The sequence below is a fragment of the Leptidea sinapis genome, chromosome 2 (assembly GCF_905404315.1).
Source record: "Leptidea sinapis chromosome 2, ilLepSina1.1, whole genome shotgun sequence".
Taxonomy (NCBI): Eukaryota; Metazoa; Arthropoda; class Insecta; order Lepidoptera; family Pieridae; genus Leptidea; species Leptidea sinapis.
Window position 1 is genome coordinate 14,059,353 of NC_066266.1, and position 11,049 is coordinate 14,070,401.

Here is an 11,049-nt window from a genome sequence, read left to right on the forward strand (position 1 = left end):
CTACCTTCATAAAAAGCGCGTACACCTTACTTAAAGGCCGGCAACGCTCCTGTGATTTCTCTGGTGTTGCAAGAGATTGTGGCGGCGGTGATCACTAACTAGGAGACCCGTACGCTCGTTTGTCCTCCTATTCCATAAAAATAAAAAAAAGTCGAACTCGGATATGGCGACGAATCTCTTTTCTAAGTTTACCGAATTGGGCTCACAATTCTCTCACGTAACAAAGAGTTTCAAGCAATGTACGGCCGTCTTTAGGGGATATAAGCAATGTATAATATTCAGGGTTCTTACGCTTTTTATGCTACCGTACTAACGTCAGATACAATTCAAAATCGTACCAGCAACATTGTAAAAAGCAACATTTACTACCGCTTGAGAAACGATGTATGATCATTGACATTGCTTTCTTCTTGAAAATAGCTTAAAATAAGTTTGATTATCCAGATCTTCTATAGAAAATTTCATTGTAAACATCATCTGCAACATCAGCTAATGCAGTACTACGTCATAGCCATTTATTGTATGTACCTCAATCATCTACTAACTACGAAGCAATAGTTATATCTTACGGGCTAGCTCCACCTAAAAACTAAGCATTGAAAATATTAATTTAGATATTTTTAATATAGTTCTGTTAACGCAATGAAACAATGTATCATGAAATCATTTTTTGAATCCGTCGACTAACCTGTGAATATTTGATTATTATATTACATGTTTGCTCTTTATAATTTCCCTCTTACTACTTCTATTGTCTATTAACGAATATCTGTAATTAGCTCTAAGTTTTTACTGTATTTTTATTTTGTGTAAATAGCTGTTGATATTCATAGAAAAAAAACCTCAATGAATGGTCGCCACTGGCTCAAACAATTAATAAATAACCTATTGCTGCTTAAATTGTCGGGGACCCAGTGCTCTGTCGGCTGGATCACTTAGCGTTCCGTAGAGACGTCGCTTCATTGTGTGTCTTCTACCGCATTTATCACGGGGAGTGTTCTGAAGAACTGCTCACCTAATTCCTACCGCCGAATTCCACCTTCGCACGACTCGCCGCAAAATAGGATATCATCCCCACCACCTAGATGTGTGGCGTACTTCAACTTTCTTCCACGTACAACAAAGCTATGGAATAAGCTTCCTTGTGCAGTGTTTCGGATGATACGACGTGGGTACCTTCAAAAAAAAGCGCGTACACACACCTTCCTTTAACGCCGGCAACGCTCCTGTGATTCCTCTGATGTTGCATGAGAATGTTTGCGGCGGTGATCACTTAATATCACTCATTTGTCCTCCCTTTCCATAAAAAAATGTAATTGGCAAAAGCAGCCGTAGTTTGTAGTATATATTATGCAATTGATTAGGTGAAGCGAAGCATACCAGTCATTAGTTAGTTTAAAATATTTAAAACAAACATGTTCGGCTATTTCGTGATAGTCAGTTTCAGATTTGGTAGAGACACAATATTATTTATAACAAAGCCGAGAATATGGAGCGACTTCCGATACTGCCCTAATATGGTTCATTTTTGTTGAAATTACTATAAATAATACCAAGTTTGTCTTCCTACGCAGATTAACACCCAAGAAACATTAAATCGTTAACCACTAAACGTGCAAGCGAATGCCATCTATAATGCTACAGAGACAAAAGCGAAAGTTGTTCGATATGTTTTATTGTGGAGTGTTTGTACTTATGCTACACCCACGTCATTTACGACATGATTCATGCAAATACATTCAGTTCACTGTGCAACAGATAAGGATGCTATTAAAATTCCCTTAAACCGATATAATATACCTCATAACTATTCTGAATCAATACGCTAATTTTTTACGTCTTGGCCTTCTCAAAGATGAACACCACTATGGTTTCCTGAGGTCTCCCTCGAGACATTCTTTCCAATGGGTCTTTGGTTCCTCAAGTAGTTTATATTACAGTAGTTAGTCGAGTTACTAAGCCTTATATTGGGCGATGTATTTGCTTCTACAATATGATACCAAAAAATGTACAAAACAAATGTGTTACGAAATTTAAAAGAATTGTTAAAAAACGTTTGTGTGGGAAAGGTTACTATAGCATAAACGATTTTCTTAATGACACCACACACTGGGAATGAAGCGAACACCCTCAGGCTCTTAAATAATAAATGTTTATTGTACGATATCACATTGTTATCCATATTATTATATTTAAAAAAAGCCCGCTGAGTTTCTTGCGCCCGTTCTTCTCAGACCTGTGGCAGTCTTTTCTGAATGGGTGGTGGTAGTTTTTGACGTTCAATAAGTGATTTAAAAAAAAATTGAATTAAATTATAGTTAATAGTATAAAATTCACTGTGATGATTTTTCCCTAACGCGCCAAAAGAAGTATGGCTTCAATAAGTAATTCATACTTAAGGCTGGGGACCGAACCAACGGCCTTGAGGAATCGAGAGGAGCTAGGCTACCTCTATCACACAAGATCGCCATAGTTTTAATTCGGAATTAGAAACATTTTTAATTGATTACAAACATAATACAATTCTCTTTACAAAACTATGCCTTGTTAAATAGTAGATATTGGTGTTCAATATATCATTTTCGTACAATTTTAATCTAGATTGAATAATTATCATGGCTCCAACTGTAAAAGTTAGGGTAGTTTGGTTATTTTTTCGACTATCCATAAAAAATTGAAATGTAAAGAAAAAATGAATTTTCGTCTGATATTGTGTAGATATATTATAATTATTTTTTTTTTTAAATATAAGCTTTATATAAACCGTCAAGAAATGGTTTCAATTATTCGCTATTTTGGCGATTTCTTTCGATAGCGGCCTTAATTGTAACAGCAGCAACATATATTGAATGTTCTGTAGGTGTTACATCTGTTATTGGTACTCACATCAGTAACATATTATATAATATAGTTTTATGTAATTGTTATACATATCGTGCATTGTTAATGAATCTTTAAAAACAAAAACAATAATAAATTTAAAGACGTGTGAGGTATCAAAACAAAAATTAACAATCGAATTGGAAATACTGGTCGGCTTCCCTATAACGGCATAAAGTGGTTCCGCATTATAGACAATCGCGTTATAGGGGTATTCAAATATAACGCGTTTTAACGACTTCGTAATTTAAATATTTCCAATTGATGCCTAGTTTTACTATTTTACTAAGATTTTTAATACACGAATTTAATACAACAATTTAATTTTGTAATAACACAATTGACACACGTGCAAAATTACGCGAAGCTAATAATAAACTGTACAAATCATTATTTTCACAGAAATATTTATACACCAGCGTTATATGGCAATATGCCCATGTTATACGGGGGTTTGAAATCGGGTTATATAAAATGAGTTATAAGTGCAGATGATTCTTTGCAATCTTTTTAAATAATAATTTTAATTTTATGTAGTCATAGTATTGTAAATATAGCTATAAGATATGTATCACTTGGAAAGCAATTGAGTTGCACATAATTGTATTCTAATTTAGCATCTCATAACACAAGTTAGATCTCAGCAAGGGTATCAGAGTTTCAATTCAACACTGCATTTTATTTAAGATAAGTTAAATTAATTTTTAAGACGTAGTACATATATATTTATTTAGGAGTTGTGAAGCTCTATTTTAGTGAAGTAAGTTTTATTAATTATTTATTTGGGTTTATTGTAGTAAAATTATATTACTTGCTTATTTAAATGTACAATATAATCAACTCGTCTCTAATTAATATCTTATAATTATTGTTTATAACACATTCATATAACATCCCGTTATTTAATACCACATCCTTTTATGGTTTTAATGAAAACCGTATACATATGATATCCAACGTTCTATTTCCGTATATAGAGTATTAATAGTGCGTGCGCCTGTGTTCCCGTGACGTCATAGCATCGTGGACGTTGGCCACCGTCCAATTATTACAAGCGAGTTACATTAGGATGATATCACGCAAACCTCAATCAAGCCTTAAACTGCTTACTTATCTCAGTATTAAATCATTCATATGTCTGTAGTACAAGTGTTGCAACATAATGAGATCACAGTTTTTCTTTTTGCGCCCAGATAAAAGAGAAAGGGCTGCCCTCCGGGAAAAACATATGATGGAGGTGGTGAATGCTCATGCATATCAACGCAGTCGGCTACGGTGGCTATGTGCGACTCACAAGATAGGTTGGAGTTTGGTCATGCACCATACCAGTGTAAGGCTCCTTTGCACAGGAAGCCGCCTTGATTTTGGGTACCACAACATGGAAATTATGTCTCAAGGGGTGACCAGCGCAATTGTAGTGCCGCTCAGAATTTTTGGGTCTTTCAAGAATCCTGAGCGGCACTGCATTGTAATGTACAGGGCGTATCAATTAGCATCAGCTGAACATCCTGCTCTTCTCGTCCCTTATTTTCATAATAAAAATGCGCCCTCTAAGCCTTCATCGGAGGCGACCCCTCTTTGACAGAGAGAGGCGCAAACGGCGCTCCCTTGGGAGTATCATCTGATTGGGACTAGTGAAGGGACATCGGAAGGATGATCACAAACTGACCTGATACATCTGATTCCTTCCGACGAATTCCACCTTCGCACGACATGCCATAAATTAGGATATCATCCCCACCATCTGAACGTCTGGCGCTCCTCCACAGTGCTGATTTCAAGGAGCTTTCGTTCACGTACTACAAAGCTGTGGAATGAAACCTCATGCGGTGTTTCCGGGACGATACGACATGGTAACCTTCAAAAAAAGCGCGTACACCTTCCTTTAAGGCCGGCAACGCTCGTTCTCCTCTGGTCTTGCAAGGAAATGTGGGCGGCGGTGATCACTTAACACGCTCGTTTGTCCTCCTTTCCCAAAAAAACGGGTCAGTTCATAGACTTAGAGAAGAATATATCTAGCGAAGATACAGCAAGATAGAAACCTTAAGAGAATCTTTTGTGACAATTCGTACCAAAACAACTTTATGAATCTAAAAAATTCTAGTAAGTGTCATAATTCACTCACTTATACAGAATTTAATGAAGAACTTATAATGCAACCAGTTATTATTATTAACAGTTTTAAAAGTAGATTGTTAGTTTAAATTTGATTGAGTTTCGGCAATTTACTATCCAAGTCACAGAACAGAAAAACTTCTGTTCTGTGATCCAAGTCGTGCCTTGTATTTGTTAGTCAAAGACTGAAACAAGATATTGGCTAGGATTTTTTTTGACTTTGACAAAGATTTCTGGTCACCTGAGGATTGAGAAGCCAAGCGAAAAGATGCCGAGCTTCGAAGTTTGACTTTTTTTTATCAGTAAGGGACGAGACAGAACGTTCAGCTGATGGTGATTTATACGTATCCATTACAATACAGTGCTGCTCAGGATTCTTGAAAAGCCCAAAAATTCTAAGCGGCAATACAATTGCGCTCATCTCCTTGAGACATAAGATGTCAAGTCTCATTTGCCCAGTAATTTCACTAGCTACGGTGGCCTTCAGACCGAAACACAATTATGTTTTCACATTACTGCTTCACGGCAGAAATAGGCGCCTTTTTGGTACCCATAATCTAGCCGGCATCCTGTGCAAAGGAGCCTCCCACTGGTAAACTAAAACTTAATATACCTACACTTGGTTCTACAGATATACTAGCGTATACATGACTTGACAGCCCGATATTGCGCCCAACTTTGTTGGCCGATGTGTGCGCTAACTAGTGGACAACTAGCTTAATATTCAAAATACTAATGACCTTATTTCAAGCGTTGCTGACTGTTTAAGACTTGTAGATTTAAATCGGTTTCAGTAACAATAAGTTTGCTTTTCTATTCTATATTGCGTACGTTGCGTTGTCTATACATTAGTAGGTAAATCGGAACTCTATGGGTAGAGTATACATATTATAAATATTACTGTATTTATCTCTACTCTAGGTATCTCTCTATAAATAGCATCTAAATGTCTGTCTACAAATATATATAAATGAAAATATACCAAATGTAAAATAATAATGAAAATACATCACACGCATATCAAAATATAATGCTTTCTGTCTCTTTGAACGCGACACATATGGAGTGATTTAAGATGGACTTCCATAAACCAACATTTAATATCAATATTTTTTGTAAATAGCCACGATTTTATTCCGCTTTCAATAACGAATAAAACGGCAATTGCATGAAGGCTATAAGCGTACGATGTCGATATAAACTATCAAGAGTTGAGTATGTTCATCAGGTCAGCAAAAAAATTAACATTTTTCACATTTTTGTACGAAAAATGATGTAACATTGAAGTAAATTAACAAGATTCGTCTTAAATAAATTTCAATAAATTCATTATCATCATTACATTACTGCAATTGCGATTTTTGTATTTGCTTTTAAATGAATTTATCTTTTTTGTGGTCTCGTCTTAGATTAAGGATTGGTTTTCTTTTATAACGGCAAATGCTTTTTTATTACGGCAACTATTGGATGCTTGTACGTGGTATCTTGACACTCAATGGCATCTTTCAAATTGTGTAACACACGCTTCGTTTTATTTTACAATTAAATTAATGAAAAACAAAATACTTACTGATAATGTGATCCCAGAGTATTTTCTATTTCTTATAGTACTATTTTTACAAAGTTTTTTTTTTGCCGAAACCCGGTATTTTTGTTTCAATTACTAGCAAAGTTTAACAGGACGAGTACGCCCACTTCGGCGTAGCATTATTTGCCTCACTTTGCGACTAGAGACCTAAGATCTCGTTAATTATTTATACGTCTACATAGACTGTCACAGCTGTGAAAACATTAGAAAAAATTGAGGTTGACACACACTAACACAAATTGACGTAGAAATTTCGAGTGTAAAAGGTAGCTTGTTACGCACTCTACAGTAATAAACCTGACTGTTTTCATCGGTTGTCTAGCAGTAAGGGCCGCTATCTATCTATCTAAGATTTTAATATAAGACCGCGAAATGTGATTAGTTGGTCATTTTTACGGTCGCGGGCGGCAGATTTTAAAAATAATAATTGTAATTGATACAAAGTCCGCATACGGTGAGTGACGTATGTCTTCTAGCTACCGCGGATCAAATGTTGTGAACCAGTTGGCTGAAATACAACTTATTTATGGCCGAACGTCCCAAAATAAACGATAGTTCTTCGTATGGGCTGATCTGTGGCAATCGCTGCATTAATAATTTAGATCTATCTGCCTAAGGAACAGGGCGATACACTAGCGTACTAAACAGTTGAGTTATTTGCGAAAACTGAACATTGTAGACTTCTTATCAGGCAATTCTGTTATGATCGTGGGGATTTTATTATAAGTAAATTGGGTATAGGTTTTACGTAATTTGTGTTTACTTTTGTCTAATGTTAAAATAATGCAGTCCGAACTTTAAAAACATAGATATTTTTCCTAGTAAACATAATATATTATTAACATTATTTAAATTTATCTATAATAACAATACTTAAAATTAATCTCTCTCGGGTTCCGTCCAAGCCAACAACAACAAACAAATTGAGCCAACCTTTCGAGTAACATATGGTTTGTAATTCTTGGTATGTCTTGTTCAACTCTCAGGTTGTGGCTTCATCTACAGGATCTACATTACAGTTGATAACCTCCTCAACACCAATATTTGCATATCCGGAAATTGTCTTGTGATGTCGCTCTTTCAAATCTAAACAATTCGTTATTTTACCGTCTCATAAGAAGTTATCACTTCAACAATAAATTCTTCGCTAAAATCATACTGAACAACATATTCCTAATTTAGTGAATCTATTTATCACCCCAGTTGCCACCGAAAACAAATACCAACTTTTAAAATAAAATCTACAAATAGGGTGGTAATCCATCGTATCTAAAATATATCAATACTTAATATTGCTAAACACCTAACAATATTACTATAAAGATATGCAAAAATAGTGCTATGTTCTTATAACGGAAGCTATCTTCCAAATATATGGCTAACAATAAATAACATTAATGTTTAACGAGCTTTTGTTAACCAAATAAAATAAAATATCTACCAAGTAATTAGTAACGTGTCAAAGATGCTTATAGATTATACCGTTAGTTAATAATTTATCGAATAGATAACTATTATTATAAATTGCCATCACGACCTTATATTATCGTTCCTTTTAATCACATTGGATTCGGATAATTTGTGTTTTTTAAGATGACCACAAGCTTAGTCCAGCTTTCTCTTTGCTGTTTCAATCTATAGGGTCTACCTATGGTATGGTGTAGAGGATATGGGACTCCTTAATTGGGTCCAGTTTCAGTGCAGTGTTGTTACTCCAACCAGCCCAGCTCCTTTCAGAAGTTTAGAACATTCTTGGGGATATTGATTCGCAGTCTTTTCGGTACGTTCTCTCATTTCCTATGATTTCAACCCCTTGATTAGGTAAGTACCAAGTGTATCTTCCAGGATTACATAAGTTCCCTTATCATCGTCAACCAGGCATACTCTCTACTGAACTTGGGGATATCTGTTACGCCGATTATGAAAAGGGTGTGTATCATATTCTAATATACGTTCACAAAAATCGTCACCTTTTTGCTATTAATAGAGATTTTCATTATTATAACACTAGAAATAAGGGATTGCTTGTAACTTATTCTGGTAGGCTTCATAAGATACATAATAGCTTTAAGGGTAAATGTATACACTTCTATAATAAAGTCCCAGCCACATTCTAAATATACCTGTAAGTTTTAGTTTTACATAAAATAATTGAGCTAGATTTTACACACGAAAGCGATATATATTATATAGAATAATGGATAAACGAGCGTCCGGATCACTTTGCAAGTGATTACCAACAGCCATGATATCTGAAACACCTGAGGTATCGCAAGATCGTTGCAGAGTCTAAACTGTTGTTTGGTTGTCTTCTCAACGTGGAATAATATCGGCCCGAAGTTCCTTACAAAATTTGATTACTTAGTACCTTAGTTACCTTAGACATCAAACAGACATTATTTAATTTATCTAAATTTGAGGCATTCACGAGTTACATTTGGGAACAAGATCTGGGAAGAGCCTTGTTATCCGAACAAGGCATCTTCAATACTAGCTTTAGAATAACAATGTATGTAATGCATCTAATTATTGATAACTAGAACAAATAGTATCGGACACAGCATTCATCCCTGCGGCACACCAGAGCCAAAGAATTAGGATCCAAGCCACAGCCACAAACGTAAATAATGTTTTGTATACTATGTCCAGTGAGGAAGCGGGTCAAATTGTAGTTAAGCAATTTTTGAGAATTGTGAATACGATAGGCAGACTAAATATTTATTTAATAGCAGTAGTGTTAGCTACTGTAGCCTAGCTAAGAAAAGAATTATATGTATTACAATAATTAAAACGATTTTAACAAAAAATCAAATCAAATCGTCACAGATTTGTTTTGAATCACTACTACCACGCTTCAAATGAGCTACATATGAGTTGAGCCCAGATATTAATTACTTTACAGTATTCAACTTATCGCTATCGCGAGATTGCACTATTCTGTAGAAACAATCTGCAAAAATTCACCCAATTTAGCAACTGTTTTAATTTGATTTAATTGCTTGAAAGTATGTTACCCATGCATAGGCATGAAATATAATTATTATGCTTATATATACAGATGACGCAATTCATGCCGTACGTAACTATTCATACTCAGTGAACACACTTTATTTATACGTGCTTGTAGTTTTTTTGGTATTAAAAACAAAACTTTCCTTTAATGCCTCGCCCAGTGTCGGAGTAATGGGTCTTGAAGTCTGGATCGATTGCCAATTCCACGGTCATCTGGAAGGCACTGCTCTGTGAACGGCTACATCACTTGGCGTTGCACAGAGACGTCGCTTCGTTAGTTCGTTGTGTCTTCTACCGCATTGATCACAGGGAGTGTTCCGAAGACCTCTGTGCTTGATTCCTGCCTCTAAATTCCACGACACGCCACAAATTAGAATATCATCCCCACCACTTGTATGTGTGGCGTTCCTCCACAGTGCGGTTTTCAAGAAACTTTCCTCCACGTGCCAACAAGCTGTGGAATGAGCTTTCTTGTACGGTATTTCCAGGACAATAGGACATGAGTATTGTACGATATTATTACATTGTAATCCACGTTTAATAAAAGCCCGCTGAGTTTCTTGCGCCTCTTCTTCTCAGGCCTGAGGCACACATTTTTGAATGGATGGTAGTTTTACACGTTCAGTAAGTGATTTTAGATAATATTTTGAATAAAAATACTTTAATTTAAACGATACAGCTACAATATTTTAACATACAGGTTACCAAGACATTAAGTTACCCATATTTATGAAATGTGGTGAAGGCAAATATAGATATTATTTTGCTTTTTTAATTGCATGTTGTTATTTCTTCAGCATGGAACCCCACATTCTCGACCCACAACTAGAACTTGTCCGCTTTTTTACATACTTTAACAAGACTATCAAGCCATTTGTTTCATTACCTCTTAACTCACGCGTATGTGATGTTTATGAGAAGATAATTTATTTTTAACTATATTGCTATGAGATATGTTTGAAATTGTTTATTTATAATTTAATATAAAAAAATGATGTAATGTTGATGTGGCTTGTTTCAGAAGTGATGCGTGGGGCGGCTTGCGGCGACGTGTGTCCCGCGCCCGCGCCTCTCCCTCGTCCAACCATCAACAGGTACCTACCTACACTAGTTTTGTTAAATTATATTATATCGAGTTACGTAGGTCCAATTTCGCGAAAGAGGACAATCGTCACTTCCAACTCGGATGGGCAATGGGTAAAATCTTCTCGTCTCAAATACCGAGTCTACATACAAAGGTTTTATATGGAATATTATATTCATATGGAACGCAAGCGTGGTCGCCAACTTTGGGCCTTATGAGGAAGCTCATGGTCGCTCAGAAGGCAATGGAGAGAGCTATGCTCGAAGTTTTCCGGCGAGACCGAATCAGAAATGAGGAAATTTGTAGGACAAAGCTCAGTGACATAGTCCAAATGATTGCAAAACTAAAGTGGGCAGAACACATAGTTCGA

General features: G+C 35.7%; 1 protein-coding gene across 6 annotated transcripts in view; it reads left to right on the forward strand.

Moving 5' to 3' along the window:
* LOC126977011 (uncharacterized) overlaps positions 1-11,049 on the forward strand; it is a 44,557-nt gene that overhangs the window by 29,281 nt on the left and 4,227 nt on the right. For 3 of the 6 annotated variants that reach the window (XM_050825657.1, XM_050825675.1, XM_050825697.1), the window contains exon 2: positions 10,620-10,689. In XM_050825657.1, coding sequence (XP_050681614.1) covers positions 10,620-10,689 — 70 coding nt within the window. Of the gene's footprint in view, positions 1-10,616; positions 10,690-11,049 lie in introns of all 6 variants that reach the window. The other 3 variants (XM_050825688.1, XM_050825683.1, XM_050825666.1) reach the window with 1 other exon arrangement.